A 16,677-nucleotide genomic window follows, 5' to 3' on the forward strand; every position below is an offset into this window, starting at 1 on the left:
GCCTTCTGGAATGTCGCTTTGTTTAATGATGTCACCTGAGGTTTTGAGAAGTGTTGTGCCATAATCGAAAGACTGGCGTATTTAAGGGTAAGCCCCTATACACACATATATTTTGATTGCTATGAGCTGATTTGATATTTCCCTTGTGTTGAGAATGGTCATTGTATCTTAAGTTTGTACCTCTAATTTAACCAAAAATGCAAGACAATCTCTTTCATCCGAGAGTGCTCAGATTCTTCAGTTTAAGGCATTAGCAGTTCAGTCTCCGCAATCGTTTTTCATTCAGAAATAGATTTGTAGACCTGATTTTATATAATATTATGAAAAGGACACATGTCCCAGAATGCACAGCTGCCTCCCGGCCAGGGTGAGCTGCTCGTGCCTGCACCTCGGAGACGTGAAAGCTTGGCTTGTGCTGGGCGCTGCACTGCTGCTGCAGGAAGTGTGTCAGGGAGAGAGCGCGTGCCCAGCAGAGGCACCAGCAGTCCGTGAGGGCAGTGCCAGGCAGGCTCCCTGCCCGTAACAAACATGGGCGCTGGTGCGGGCAGAGCTGCCTGCGAGGATGCCTGCATCCGCCGAGAGAGCGCCTTGATCTCCCGCACTTGAAGCCCCGAGGACAAGCGCGGCGCCTTGAAGTGGTGACGGGATTTCTTGGCGCTTCCGGTGAAACCTCCCACTGGTGGCATCTGTCGCGGGCACTTCAGGCAGCTGCAGTGGGCAGAGACCGGTGCGGGCTGAAGTGTGCGCTGCTCGCGGGAGGCGCTGAGAGCGGAGGATGCTCGGGTACACGCAGATCGTGCACGATGCCCTGCTGCCCACCTGGGGCAGGCCCGTGCCCCTGATCCTGGGTGTGAGCACTGCCTACCTCTGCTACTACTGGGCCTGCGTCCCGAAGGTGGGTGAAAGTGCCGGCCGGGCTCAGCTGCTTCCTGGAATGAGTGAGAGTGCCGGGCTCAGCTGCTTCCTGGCCCTGGGTGGGTGAGTGCCGGGCTCAGCTGATTCCTGGCCCTGGGTGGGTGAGAGTGCCGGGCTCAGCTGATTCCTGGCCCTGGGTGGGTGAGAGTGCCGGGCTCAGCTGCTTCCTGGAATGAGTGAGAGTGCCGGGCTCAGCTGCTTCCTGGAATGAGTGAGAGTGCCGGGCTCAGCTGCTTCCTGGCCCTGGGTGGGTGAGTGCCGGGCTCAGCTGCTTCCTGGCCCTGGGTGGGTGAGTGCCGGGCTCAGCTGCTTCCTGGGTGGGTGAGACTTCCTGGGTGGGTGAGAGTGCCGGGCTCAGCTGCTTCCTGGGTGGGTGAGTGCCGGGCTCAGCTGCTTCCTGGCCCTGGGTGGGTGAGACTGCCGGGCTCAGCTGCTTCCTGGCCCTGGGTGGGTGAGAGTGCCGGGCTCAGCTGCTTCCTGGGTGGGTGAGAGTGCCGGGCTCAGCTGCTTCCTGGGTCGGTGAGAGTGCTGGCTCAGCTGCGTCCTGGGCAGTCCAGGGCAGAGTGTGTGCTTGCTCCTGAGATGGTGACAGGGTGACTGACAGTGTGACTGGCTCGGCTCTTCTTTGCTCCCTGGGGTTGGTGAGAGTGCGCCTGGCTCAGCTGTTTCCTGGAATGGGCTAGAGTGTGCCTGGCTCACATTTCCTCTCCCTGGGGTGGTGTCGGTGTGTCTGTCTCAGATGTTCCCTGCTGTGTGCCAGTATGCAGCTGTCAGGACACCTCTGTTCTTTCCCTGGCATCGAGGAAACACGAGTGCTGCCTGTCTCCTGCGGCGGAAAGAAAGTCAAACAGGATGTGCAGCAGGAAGAGAGACCACTGTATGCCCGGGGCCCACTCTCAGCTGAGTGTCTAGTTTTCCCAGGTGGCGCTCTGCCCCCAGGGATATCCTATTGAAACAGCTGATGTTCCACCAAACATTACAAGATGGTACTTTGGTCACAGTGCCCATATCGGCAACTCTCCCTCGAAGCAAAGTAAAGTACTGTAGTCAATAATCTCGCCACACAAATTTTGTTGGAAAACAGTTTGCTGCAGATTTATTTCATATATGAAGTATGCCAACGTGGTGGGTTAACTTACGGGCGATCCAAGGGCAGGCAGCGATGAGTAACCTAGGCTGCCCTGCCCGCCTGATGAGCCAAACTGCACCGTGGCCAACCCAATTGGTGCTACCATTTATGTGGGGATCATCCCCCTTAAATACCACGGACCACCAGTCCATGACTTTACTCACGCCGTTTTAGTGATGGAGCCTTGTAAGGTAAGCCCTGGTTGCTCAGGATTACAACCGCCTGAAGGACTAGCGGGGCACCGTCGTTTCCATCCAGGGTCCTGCCGTAAAGACTCCTGCGGTTTGACAGAGAGCACCCTTGCTGTGCTCATTCAGAGTACCCCTCAGTACCAATCAGCCTCCGGATCGCCCTGTAACACCGCCAACGCCCTGGATGTGGCCACCGTCATATCCGGGGCCCCCCACAAGCATGGCAGGCTCCATAACTTCCTGCAACCTGCAGTTACCAGTCCTGCTAGCCGGACCAAGTCCCTATTCACCTCTAATGTACCCCATCTTTATCGGAGTACCCAGTGTTGTTTGCTCTAATGAGGCCACGCCCTATTTAACCAAGCCCTTCCTGAGAGCTTGGGGCCTGGTCCCCGTGGGTCCTCGCTGCCACTTTGTGACCCAACTGCACCGGTACTGCAGGGTGACCCAGCCCTGCTGCCAGAAGGGGGAGCACTTCAACATGTCAAAAGTTTATTCGCTAATAAGTTGTTGCTTAACGTCAGCCAGTTCAGGTATCTTACCAGCTACCACAGTTTACCAGCTTCCGCAGTAGCCCCTGCCCTCCTCCCCCTCAGGACCAATTTAAAACTACTGCCCTCTATAAAACCATAGATCTGTGTGATATAATCCATTGTACATTGTGTGCAAATTTGTGCTATAACATTTGGGGGGTTGACTAAGCCCTTGTTTAACCCCTAATTAGGCGAGTACTAAATTTGTTGGTTCAAACTGATAACCATGTGCCTCACCAGCAAGTGATATACAGACCCCCCCGGAGAGGGTCATTGGGCGGGGACAGGGTGGAGTCTTGTGACCGATGGTACCCCCCTCATGCTTGAGCTAGCACCTGAGGCAATGCCCTCTCCCCTATAGGAATCCTCCTATGACATGTATCGAAGTTAAGCTGTGTCACGTCCTTTTGAGGAGGCCAGGTTATCCTCTCCCCCCTAAACCAAGACAAAGGAGGATCTAAAAACCAGGGGTGAGGTCGGAGGACCCCTATATGTACTCCAAATATTCAGCCATATTTCATGTCCTCATTGCCTGCAAAGGCCATCAGTCTGACTGCGATCTTCAGGTGCTGGTGTCCCCACCCTAGAATATGCAGCCCAGAGCCAGGCTTCTGCAAGACGTGCCAGCGTGCCGACAGAAGATTCCAAGGCTTTTGGATGGTGAGACCGTGGAGTAAAACATATGTACACATTTACCTGCACCTTCTTAAATATGGGAATGCCAAATGTGTTCTGATAATTGTCAGCGTTTCTGCTATCCCATATTTTTCAACACTATTGGAGCCAAAGCACACTTTTTAGAATGACAAACGAACGCAACCCACCTGGCTCAATGGCGTCGAGGCGTTTTTTTAAAACCTTAAATGCCGGATCCCACTACCCACACTCTCATATTTACAGAGAGCACATCTTCATAAAAATGGCCAAAAGAAAAGCATATTTAAAAACCCACTCTATTTACACAGTTTATTGCCAATGTGCCCTTCAGCCCCTACATGTAAGAATGTAACGCCTATAGCACCACTCTACCATCTGCTTCAGTTAATGTCCTGCCAACCCATCGCTGTCTGACTGCGATATTTAGATGCTGTGTGGCCATCCTGATGTTTCCACCCGAGCGTAAGTAGCTCAGTGCCAAACCTCTGGTAATGTATACCAGAATGCAAACAAGTGCATGGAAAAGCTTAGAGAGGGTGAGAACAGGAGGAGAACAAGAACTACAGATTTACCTACTCTCTCTTAAGTTGTCTTGGGAAAGACAACTCTTTTCTAATAAATTGTTGCCTTTGTGCCCTAACTCAGTGTTTCCCAAAGCTTTGGAACCACAGCACACTTTTTAGAATGACAAACTTGCGCAACCCACCTAGCTTGAGTGGAAATAAGGCGGGCGAATATTAACTGAAGCATCCTGTAACGCGCACTCGTCTACAGAGAGCACATTTTCTGTTGAAATGGCCATTACATTTGCACAGACAGTTTTATTGATAATACTAAGGCAAACAAATTAATAATATTTCAAATCTGATTTCAGTGAATGTTTGTGTATCTGCCAGTGCTTCCCTCACCCTTCAGGATAACAAGAAATGTGTTTAATCTTTGCTTTCTTGACTGCTGAGAGTGCCCAGTCAATTCAGATATTTCTTTACATTTCCCTTTCTGACTGCAAAATGGAAGGTGATTGCAAGCACCAATCCCAGTACTAAAATAATAATATTTTAGCATATTCTGTCAGGGGACATAGCCTCAAATTCGCCCTCTGTGTGAACTGCTATGACTATGCGTCAGTGAAGGCCTCGCCAATCATGTGCACCCTGTTCCATCTTGTGATACACCTCCGCTATCTATGATAACTACTATGCTCCCTATCTCTGGTACTTTGTAGTAAATCAATGATGTCAACAGCAGGGCCTTTGCTGGACTGTGTGAGAATATTCATATGCATGGCACTTTGACCCCACATTGGGTTGTCCCACACTATGTGCTAACCAGCTGTGAGCCTGGGTGCTTAATCCAGAAATTGGACCTGGTTAAATTGAACTTAGGTTCCCACTGAGATCCATCTGCCTTTCCTATAATTGCTCCTATTACCTCGAGGTGTACTGAGCCTCCGACCGTCAGTAAACTTATGGGTGGGAACAGGAACATGTGTTGTATCTTGCGGGATCCAGGCTGTGAGAAGTTGGCCTGATATGTGATGTTTCCAATTCTGGAACCACCTTGTATCAGTCCAAACAATCCCTTATGGTGTCTGGTTGTAAGTCAACCTTATTAGACAAGCTATCCTAGTGGTAGCATGGACTAAGCAGCCTTAAAGGCTAAACTCAAGAGGTTGTGTTAAGCGAGCTGTTTTACCAATCACAATACTTCAATACCAAATGAAAGGACACCACACAAGTATATATTATAAAAATATATGTATTTATTACTAAAATAATCCCCAATACTCTTTATGAGCAAAGGGGCACAAGCGTTAAACAAAAGCACAGTTAAACATATAGAACTTGCACAATTATGGATGAGGGCGGGTGGCCACTCAAACCATATATTAAGAAAGTGGTATAAGAGATACCAATCGAACAGTGGTTAGGCCTAGGGCCTAGGGAGTCACTGGGAGCAGTCGGGACTAGCAATGCTGAAGTCGGGAAAAGCCAGTGGGATTCGGCTGCAGCGCTTAAAGCACACGCATGCACCAATGCAAAGTCAATGGTGCGTAAAAGTTATAAAGTTACTGTTTAAGGAGACTTCCGCTTAACCTAGAAGGATGAAATTTAAGACCTATACACTAGAGGTGTGTACCAGTGTGGGAACACCGGCGTTGTTGAGTTACCTCACCCACAGGAAGCGGGTGCATAGGGTCGAAGTTGTGTCGGGTTTCGTCACGCAGGTTGTTGGTGCTTGAAGCTGAAGATGCTGCAGGCGATGTAAAGGAGAAGTGACCGGTGTGATCCAAGGGTGGATCAGAGTTGTAGAGTACCTGAAAGCAGAGGGGACAGAGTCTGGGTCACTCAGCAGTGACCAGGGTGGAACCAGGACGAACCAGGCAATGTCGGGCGCAATCAGGCGGTTGTCGAGGAGCTTCTCTCCGCTGCCACGTGGGCTCTTGGGCATCTGCGATGCCCAGGAGCGGGTCATGAGCTGTCCACGAAGGCTCTCACCATCGGCGCTGTCGGCTTCAAGATCGGAGCAAACAACACTTGGCAAGAGCAATCCACGCAGGACTGGAAGATTGCTTCTCACTCGGACCAGGAGGGTCAGAGCGGGTGCTCCTTTTCAGAGGAGCGGGTGCAAGTCTGGAGCAACCAGAATCACAAGTCGGATTTCAAGTTTCGTTGGCACAGGGGCCACAAGCCAGCGGGCAAGTGTCCGGGCCAATGCGTTGAGCCAAAAGAAGCAGAAGGGCCCCACGCAGCACTCGGTGAGTGTAGAGGGGTGAGCTTCGGTGCAAAAGTGGCTCAGGGCTGGGGCTTCTCAAACCCCGGTGTACAGCTTCGAGGGTCACTCGTGGGCTGCACTGTCAGCGTCTCGTGGTCTTTTCAAGATGGCGTGCCCCTCGCTTCCGGTCGCCTCCACGGGTCTCAGCTCTGCAGGGACTGTGGATCGGGCTGGTAGAAGGCAGGCAAGCTTGATCTCGTCAATCTCTGTCGCTCGAGTTCTGGCGGGAACTGCAACAAAGCAGACGTCGAGGTGCTGGATGGTGCCTGTTTGCACAGGGTGGTCACTCCTTGACCACAAGGGAGATTCTTCAGTCTTCTACGTCGAGTAGGATGTCGAAGGGTCCAGAGTTTCATTTCAAATGTTTCTTCAGGATAATCTGAGTGCGTTGGCACTGCTCCCATTCTTATACCAATCTAGGGGGCTGGATTACCTACTAGGTCCCCTCCTACGGGTGGGACCCAGGAAGGGGGTGGATACACCCCTTTCCCTTTGATCAAGGCCGCGCTGGGACTGGGGCTGGTGTGCCCCAGAACCGGTTTGGCCGGATTATGCAAGGGGAAGCCTTGTGCTCCCCAGGCAGTGTCTGGTTTCTTTCAAACCTCCCTGCTACAATCCACTATCTCCTGTCTGGGGTGGTGTAACACCTCCCTGCGACAGGAAAGCCTTTGTCCAGGCCTCCTCGGCTGAGTTTCGGTCAGCAGCAGGAGGTCAGACTCGTGTCTGTGGCAGAAGCATCCATTTTGTGGATCTGAGGCTCTTTTAAAAATCAACCGCGTTTCAGTAAAGTAACATGTCTTCTCCCTCTAGAGGGGTGGAATGCTATCCCCATTGACAGGACTGTCGAGGGGATAGTATTCCAAATCGCATGACACCTTACACGACATGTTTTGATAAAGCCAAACCAAAGTTGCTATATAACCGCGAGGATTATAATGCACTTAATAGTATATGGTATGGCAGTATCCCGGATCAGCTTAGGGAGTTGTTCCCGACAGCTGCAGACAGGCTCAGCTCATGCTAGAGCACCATCTCACATTAAACCACGCACTCTGCCTCCAGGATTGATAAGGCCTTCCATAGGAGTGGCTCACAGGTTTATATGTGTCCAGATATAGGTTTAGATACAGGTATACTATATCTAAGCAAGGGGTGATTACACCCACTTGCCCCCAGCTGAGTGATCAGCCAGTTGTGTCAATTTAAGAACCAGCCAGGGGTGGCAAAAGCTATGCTTCAGCCCCTGGTAGGCCTTGGTGGCACCTATTCCCTGAGCACCTATAGTGCATGGTACAGGGGCTGACAAGGAGTCCAGTTCCAATTGGGTTATGTACCTATAGTACATGTATGTGAATTTAGAGAGAGAACAGCAGGCTGGGGGTCTGATTAGCAGGCCCACAGCCTCATTAAGTCAAAAACCAGTGAAGCAAAAAGCAAAAATTGGGGTGACCATAGGATAGCAGACCCTACTCTCCTACACAACCCCCCCCCCCCCAAACGCAGGGACATTAAACTTAACCTTGACCAGATAAGTCTTCATGTTCTAAGTGGAAGTACCTGGAGAGACCATCTGCATTACCATGGTCAGTCCCTGGGCGGTGCTCCACTGTAAAGTCCATCCCCTGTAGGGAAATGGACCACCTGAGTAGTTTGGGGTTTTCACCCTTCATCTGATTTAGCCACAAGAGGGGCTTATGGTCTGTCTGAATTAGGAAGTGAGTTCCAAACAAGTATGGCCTCAACTTCTTCAGGGCCCAAACCACAGCAAAGGCCTCCTTCTCAATAGCTGACCAACGTTTCTCCCTGGGGGTCAGCCTTCTGCTAATAAAAGCAATTGGCTGGTCATGACCATCTGTATTCAGTTGTGAAAGCACAGCCCCCCCCCCAACTCAGAAGCATCCGTCTGTACAATGAACTGTTTGGAGTAGTCCGGACTCTTCAGGATAGGTGCAGAGCACATGGCCTTCTTCAGGTCATCAAATGCCTTTTGACAGCTAACTGTCCACTGAACCTTTTTTGGCATCTTCTTAGATGTCAAGTCATTTAATGGTGTCACAATGGACCCATAGTTCTTCACAAACTTTCTGTAATACCCAGTCAAGCCCAAGAAGGCTCTGACTTGTGTCTGGGTAGTTGGAGGAGCCCAGTCCTGTATGGTCTGGATCTTGCTCTCCAATGGTTGAACCTGACCCCCACCTACTAGGTGGCCCAGGTACACAACCTTGCTCTGCCCTATCTGGCACTTAGTAGCCTTGATAGTCAGGCCTGCCTTTTGCAGGGCCTCCAGAACCTTCTTCAGGTGGATCAGGTGATCCTCCCAGGTGGAGCTAAAGACAGCAATATCATCTAGATATGCTGCGCAAAAGTCATCCAACCCAGCAAGGACTTGATTCACCAACCTTTGGAAGGTGGCAGGTGCATTCTTCAAACCAAAGGGCATTACCACAAACTTATAATGTCCACTAGGAGTAGAGAATGCTGTTTTGGCTTTTGACTCTTCAGCTAACCTGATCTGCCAGTAGCCAGCTGTCAAATCAAATGTGCTCAGAAACTTGGCAGAAGCCAATTTATCAATGAGCTCATCTGCTCTTGGAATGGGATGTGCATCTGTCCCAGTGACAGCATTGAGACCTCTGTAGTCCACACAAAACCTCATTTCTGTCTTTCCATCTTTGGTATGGGGTTTTGGCACAAGGACTACTGGGCTGGAATGGGCTCTCAGATGGCTCAATCACTCCAAGCTCCAACATCTTTTGCACCTCAGCCTTTATACAATCCCTGACGTGGTCAGGTTGCCTGTAGATTTTATTCTTCACAGGCAGACTGTCACCAGTGTCCACCTCATGGGTGCACCAGTTAGTTTGACTGGGTGTGAGTAAAAACATATGTCTGTGGGCCTGCAACACCTGTCTGCAGTCCACCTGTTGCTGCTCAGTGAGGCTGCCTGCCAAGGCTACTCCATCAACTGAACCATCATCAGGGTTCTGGGAAAGCAGGTCTGGGAGAGGGTCACTCTCTTCCTCCTGATCCCCATCTGTGGCCATGAGGAGATTCATGTCCTCCCTGTCAACAAATGCTTTCAAGCGATTTACATGGAGCACCATGTGGGGGCTCCTAGGGGTTCCAAAGTCAACCACCTAGATGACTTCTCCCTTCTTTTCAACAATTGGGTAGGGTCCAGTCTATTTGTCCTGGAGTGCTGCTGGGGCCACTGGCTCCAACACCCACACCATCTGCCCTGGTTTGTACTCCACCAGAACAGCCTTTTGGTCATGCCAAGCTTTCTGTAATTCTTGACTGGCCTCCAGGTTTTTGGATGCTCTCTCCATATACTCAGCCATCCTGGAGCGGAGACCAAGTACATAGTCCACAACATCTAGCTTGGGCTTTTTGAGAGGTAACTCCCATCCTTCCTTCACCAAACATAGTGGACCCCTCACAGGGTGGCCAAACAAAAGTTCAAAAGGGCTGTAGCCAACCCCCTTCTGTGGGACCTCTCTGTAAGCAAAGAGCAAGCAGGGTAAAAGGGTGTCCCATTTCCGCCTAAGCTTCTCTGGTAATCCTTTTATCATTCCCTTGAGGGTCTTGTTGAATCTCTCCACAAGCCCATTGCACTGTGGGTGATAGGGCGTGGTAAACTTGTAGTTTACTCCACAGTCCTTCCACATTGCCTTTAAGTATCCAGACTTGAAGTTGGTACCTCTGTCTGAAAGAACCTCCTTTGGAAAACCCACTCTTGAGAAAACTGCAAGAAGGGCCTTTGCCACAACAGGTGCTGTTGTGGTCCTCAGGGGAATTGCCTCTGGATACCTGGTGGCATGATCCACTACCACCAGTATAAATCTGTGCCCAGATGCTGTTTGAGGATCCATGGGACCCACAATGTCTATTCCAACTCTTCCAAAGGGTACCCCCACCACAGGTAGTGGTATCAGGGGGGCCTTTGTTGTGCCACCTGACTTACCACTGGCTTGGCAAGTGACACAGGAGCGACAAAACTCCTTGATATTTTCTGACATATGAGGCCAGTGAAAGTGAGGGACAAGCCTGTCCCAAGTCTTGTTCTGGCCTAAGTGTCCTGCAAGGGGAATATCATGGGCCAAGGTAAGATAAAGCCCCTAAACTTCAATGGTATTACCAACCTCCTGGTAGCACCAGGCTTGGGGTCTCTAGCCTCTGAGTAAAGGAGCCCATCATCCCAATATACTTTATGGGTACCTTGAGCATTCCCTGCAGCCTCAGCAGCAGCTTTCTGTCTGAGTGGTTCAAGAGAATGGCAATCTAATTGGGCCTGCCCCAGGTCTGCCCTTGAGGGTCCCCCTGTCCCCAGAAACTCAACCTGATCAGGTTCAAGCTCCTCAGGGACAGTCTCCTCTTGGACTGCAGAATCAGCTTCCTGTGAAGTCTGATCCTCAACCTGGGGCAAGTGGGAAGGCACAGCTTTAACCCTCTTGCTCCTCCTCTTGGGTTGTGGTTGGTCTATTGTTTCAAGATCCACCACTGGTTCAGGAAGGCACTTCTTAGCCTGAGACCTTGTCACTGCAAGAACATGAGCTGAAATCCATAGCATTTCTGCATGAGTCCTGTACTCCACTTTTGACCAAACTGAGCTTTCAAGATCATTGCCTAACAGACAGTCTACTGGGAGGTCTGCACTTACCACAACTTTCTTTAGGCCATTTACCCCTCCCCAGGAGAAGTTCACAACAGCCACACTATGTGTAGTAGTGGTGTTGCTTGCATTGGTCACTAGGTAATTCTCACCTAGTACAATCTGACCAGGGTCCACAAAGTCAGGTGTCACCATAGTGACACTGGCACAAGTGTCCCTGTAGGCCTGAGCCAGTTTCTCATTTATCAAAGGCGTCTGCCTATACTTTTTTTTTTTTTTTTGGTGCAAAACATTATTCAGTACTTGTCAGGATTACACAGCGTCACGCCCACAACCCGGAGGCTGGCCGCTATCCGTTCATATATAGAAGACAACTGTTAGCATATTTTTAACAATGCGAATATATGCCCGCAAACCAACAACGTCCAAGTGACAAGTGCAGCATCCACATAGCTAAATCAAAGTGTTCCGCATTTTTTGATATTTTTAGTCAACAGTAACATGTGCAATAACATGGTGATCTCAGGGGGGAGGCGTCTGCCTATACTTGCCCAGGTTACTGGGACTCACAGTAGTGGACAAAGATAAGTCCATATCATATAGGAGAACTGCCTGAGTAGGGACTCTGACTAGGCCAGATTCCATCTCAGTACCCAGGGTTAACCCTACTATCCCCCTAGGTTGCGCACTACCACTGCTGACTGTACTAGGGGGTACAGGTGCTTTAGGAGCTGCAGTGGTAGGAACTAGATTTTTCTTGGTGCATTCACTGCCCCAGTGTGAAACTGATTTGCAGGTATTATACCAAGGTTTCTTTGGGCCATCATTCTTCTTCTTTTTGTTACCATTTTGGGAACCACCCTCCTTATTAGAATTTTGTGGGCCTGAAGAAGACTTCTGGTCTTTTTCTTTATCTTTCTTATCCCCACCCTTCTGGTCTGTTTTCTTCTGGTCACCACCATGGTTCTGGGGTTTCTGCTTAATCCTTGTTCTGACCCATTTGTCCGCCTTCTTTCCCAATTCTTGGGGAGAGGTCAGATCAGAGTCAATAAGGTATTGATGCAACAGCAGGTTCTGACAGTTATTAAGGATCTGCTCTCTCATTATAAGATTGTACAATCCTGTATAGTCTGAGACTTTACTTCCCTGCAGCCAACCCTCCAGAGCCTTAGTGGCACAATCAACAAAATCAGTCCAGTCCTGAGTCTGTGCTTTTTGGGTGTCTCTGAACAACCTGTATTGCTCAGTGGTTAGGCCAAACCCTTCAATAAGAGCACTCTTCAGGACAGAGTAGTTGTTGGCATCCTCAGGTCTAACTGTGAGGAGCCTATCCCTCCCTTTCTCAGAAAAGGAGTTCCATAAAATTGCAGCCCACTGATCCTGAGGAACCTGCTGTACCATGCAGGCTCTCTCAAGAGCAGTCATCCATTTGTGGATGTCATCCCCTTCCTTGCAGGGGGGGCACAATTTTTGTCAGGTTTCTATTGTTATAGGCCCTGTCTTTCGCTCTAGGAATATTGCTGCCACCAGTGGCATCTAAGCCACACAACTTCTGTTCTCTTGCTAAAGCAAGTTTAGCTTGAGCCAAGGCTATCTCTTCCCTCTCTATTTGGAGTTGGACAGCCCTCATCCTGGCCCTATGCTCTTTCCTCTGGGGGGAAGTCATTCCCCTTTGAGATTCCCTTGCGACACTAGAAATATGAGAGTCCCCTGATGGAGATCTCACCCTTCTGTTGCCTGTGGGAATTATGTTATAGGATCTGGGGAGGTGCTGGCCCTCTCCATTCCCATGTAGGTCTAAGTTGGTCTGGTTAAGCCTGCCAACTATAACCTGGTTACCCCTCTGATCCTGATCAGGCTCATCTACTTCTGAGCCATCTTCCTCCTCTTCCTCTTCTTCTTCCTCCTCCTCGGGAGTGTTCTCATTCTCAGGGGTGTTCACTCCATCTCCTGTGTCTAAGGGAGCTGCACCCACCTTATCTAAGTCCTCCTTTTCCAGGATGGCTATCAGGGAAGGAATGGTGAGGTTTCTACCCCTTTTTAGCCCTCTTGCAGTGCACAAGGCACTCAAGTCTTTGTGGCTAAGTTGGTCATAGCTGGAAGTTGCCTTGGTAAGGTCAACTGTCACAGGGGCAGAGCCTGAAGCTCCTCCTGTGCCAGAAATGACTGCTAGTGAGGTGCAAGTGGTGCACTTACCTACACTAAGTGTTTTCCTACTGTACCTTGCTAGTGAGTTGTAGGCAGGGTGTGCTAATCCCTTTGATCTACAACTACTAAGTTCAGTAGAACTTAAATATGCTAAGCTTTTGTTTATATGTACCTAAGGTACTTGATGCGATCTTTCAATTTGATAAAAAGATTGCAATGGTAAAAACAACAGCAAGCTCAAATCCGCACCGCTGCACACCAATGTGAGAAGTTGGCCTGATATGTGATGTTTCCAATTCTGGAACCACCTTGTATCAGTCCAAACAATCCCTTATGGTGTCTGGTTGTAAGTCAACCTTATTAGACAAGCTATCCTAGTGGTAGCATGGACTAAGCAGCCTTTAAGGCTAAACTCAAGAGGTCGTGTTAAGCGAGCTGTTTTACCAATCACAATACTTCAATACCAAATGAAAGGACACCACACAAGTATATATTATAAAAATATATGTATTTATTACTAAAATAATCCCCAGTACTCTTTATGAGCACAGGAGCACAAGCGTTAAACAAAAGCACAGTTAAACATATACCACTTTCTTAATATATGGTTTGAGTGGCCACCCACCCTCATCCATAATTGTGCAACTTCTATATGTTTAACTGTGCTTTTGTTTAACGCTTGTGCCCCTTTGCTCATAAAGAGTACTGGGGATTATTTTAGTAATAAATACATATATTTTTATAATATATACTTGTGTGGTGTCCTTTCATTTGGTATTGAAGTATTGTGATTGGTAAAACAGCTCGCTTAACACGACCTCTTGAGTTTAGCCTTTAAGGCTGCTTAGTCCATGCTACCACTAGGATAGCTTGTCTAATAAGGTTAACACCTGCATGTGGCAAATGTAGACACCTAGCCACAACCTGATGTACTGCCGCTTGGTGAAGACTAAAGCCGTTGCACCCGACTCTAAGGAGATATCACATTTGGATGGCCTTGGGCTTATTATCGAAATGTTGCAGATACTTCTGACTCAACAAGGCCATCTCATACTGACTTGATATCCTGTGCTGTGCGGAATACCAAACCTGTTGGCATTGCCCATTGCCCAACCGTATGGGCCATACATGTGATCATGAGAACATTGATAAGCACCACAATTAACTCTGGCTATACCTTGGAGTGTGTCTACGGGTGCGGTAGCTGTTGAACACAAGACACTAGCCATAGGCAGGAAATTAGTATAGCATCAAACACCTTGTCTTGATCAGAAAGAAACATCATAGCATAAACAGCCTCTTAGAGGTATGCTAAGCTGCCCCTCCAAAATGTACTTCCACCTGGTTTGAGATCTTTTTGCATGGGGGGGGGAGCGTGGTAACAACCACTCAAGCTTTGCCAGAATTGGATCTACTTCTTGTTAACGATGGATGAACTGTCTACTGTTGAAGTACTTTGCTAACCTAGTCAATTGCGTGCCTAAGGAACCGCAGGTCCTCCGTTGCCCATAGGCCCATAGGAATGAATGGGAATGCATTGCTTAATAGCGAATCCCAATTTGCGATTCGCTATTAAGGAATCTGTAGGAATCAGTATTTATTTTGCAATTCCTACATGCATAAGGAATTGCAACTCCTAAATAGCGATTCCTTAAAAATCGCTATTAAGGAATCACAATTCCTTATCTTGATGAATGTGCCCCTAAGTGATTTGCCCTAATCGCCTGATGTTAAGCCGATGCAGATGTGTCGTAACAAAATCCTTAAATTATAAGCAGGCGGAAAGTTTTTCGCCCTGCAAAGGCACAGTTCCTTGGATGCCAATTATAGGATAATATGAGGCACATGGTTAAACTTTGGCTGTAACAGAATTCCCAACAATTATCTGTTGCAGTCACCGTAGTCCTAAACTCACCTGTATTAGCAATCACACCTAACGATGCACTCGTGCTATGCCCTAAAACGAATAATTGCCATTTTCTGCCACCTTGAGCAGTGTTTTTGAATCCCAGTTGGCAGCAGTCACACTGGTCTTGTGTTAGGACTAACGGTTGTAGTAATTCACATTAAAAAGCACTGTTAAACAAATCAAATTGATATTATCCATTATACACCGGTTGAAAGCATTTGTCAACTTTTACTGCCATGGGCACTGTAGGTTACAAGTATCTTTGTCCCGACTGAATCTGACTGGCCATATGCACGCGTCCACACCACGGACTATACAGCTCCGGGCGCACAACGCGAGCGTAATTACCTGAATCAAATAAAGGGTGAGGGGCAGAAGGGTCTTTAAACAGACATTCTGCATCCTGAACCAACCCGATACAACCCTAAACCAACCCGATACAGGGGTGGCTGAGAACACGCACACTAGTTAAGAAATGCCAGTAAGGTGTAAGTGCAACCTGCTGGCCACAGTTAACTATGCTCCCCACCCGCAGATTACATGCTTACAAAGCTTTTTTTGTAAATTTATTTTTAAATGATTTACAAAGCGGTGACAATGGTGCAGCCCAACAGACAATGAAAACCCTGCAAAAGTTCCCCAAATTGACCTCTCTGCCAACAAGTATGGCCCTACCCACTACGGTGTGAACCAGTGCACCCTCGCACCATTCCGCGCCCCAAGTTATTTATGTGGTGGATACAAAGCTGCCATCGCCCAGTAAGGTCCCCGCCTCCAACTGCTGGTCAAATGTACGAACAAGTGACCCAAAACCAAAGTACGCAACCTACTGATTCCCGGCAGAAAGGCGACTGGAGGACCCAAAGATGACTGTAGATGTCACTCCACAATAATTCAAGATGAGGAGGCCTCCCAGCCTAAAGTCGGTAGCCTAGTAGAGGCACCTGCAGTAGCCACGCATGCCTCACTGCCGGGGAAGCAAGCCCCCTCCTAGAACCCAATGCTGATTTGATGCTCCAATAATGTCGCAAAGTGGAGACCGGCCTAGATCTGCCAGACTTGAGCCAAGAGCCAAAGTAGGGTGGCCCTATGTCCCAATGGTGGAGGCAAGTAGCAATCGTGTGGCATTTGGGTGCATCTCTGAAATGACCCTCCAAATATTCCTACCAGCACTCTAAATCACCACAAGCAGAAGAGGAGCAGAGGCCGCAATACAAAATTCCTATTCTACAAATGAGAGGTATAAGTGCCTACAGCCTGACCATTACAATACGTAACCAGTGGTTAGTGTACAATTACACCTGTGTCATGACCGGACCCCACTGACGTCCGGTCAGTGTGAATGTCGAGTGCATGTGTATGAGTGGTAGCAGGGCTCCGTACTGTTCGCGAGAGTGTATGTATGCTGTTACTAGTGGAATCCATTTTGGTTTGCTCCAGGTCTGACATGGCTTCAAGATGTAGCACAAGAGGGGTACAAAGTTCCCCGATGAGAGTGTAAGAAACAAGAGTGCGTGCAGCATAGAGGAAAGACAAAGGGGAAAGGGCATTTCCCTTTTTGGAACTAAAACCCTCACACACATAGCAAGCTAGATGTCATGCTTCATCATATGGGTTCTGCTCCTCGTCAGACTGGCGCTGCAATGTCTGACGGGCTCCCGTGAAGGGGCTCTTTATCGGAGATCTTTTGTTCCGGCCATATGGTGCATGTGGGTGAGAGGGCGAGTGAAGGTGTAGTCGTGAAGTGGTGGTGAATAAAAAAGGTGGGCCAGTCGACAGGGAATTTTATTAGCGTGGCTGACACCCTT

General features: G+C 48.9%; 1 protein-coding gene across 3 annotated transcripts in view; it reads left to right on the plus strand.

Moving 5' to 3' along the window:
* Nucleotides 1-452: 452 nt before the first annotated feature.
* Nucleotides 453-16,677, plus strand: part of ABHD1 (abhydrolase domain containing 1) — a 74,360-nt gene continuing 58,135 nt past the window's right edge. For all 3 annotated transcript variants that reach the window (XR_015296709.1, XR_015296708.1, XM_086928140.1), the window contains exon 1: nt 453-895. Coding sequence is in view for 1 of the 3 variants with exons in the window: in XM_086928140.1 (XP_086784266.1) it covers nt 776-895 (120 nt within the window). In the remaining 2 variants the exon portion in view is untranslated. The remainder of the gene's footprint in view (nt 896-16,677) is intronic.

The sequence above is a fragment of the Lissotriton vulgaris genome, chromosome 6 (genome assembly GCF_964263255.1).
Source record: "Lissotriton vulgaris chromosome 6, aLisVul1.2, whole genome shotgun sequence".
NCBI lineage: Eukaryota > Metazoa > Chordata > Amphibia > Caudata > Salamandridae > Lissotriton > Lissotriton vulgaris.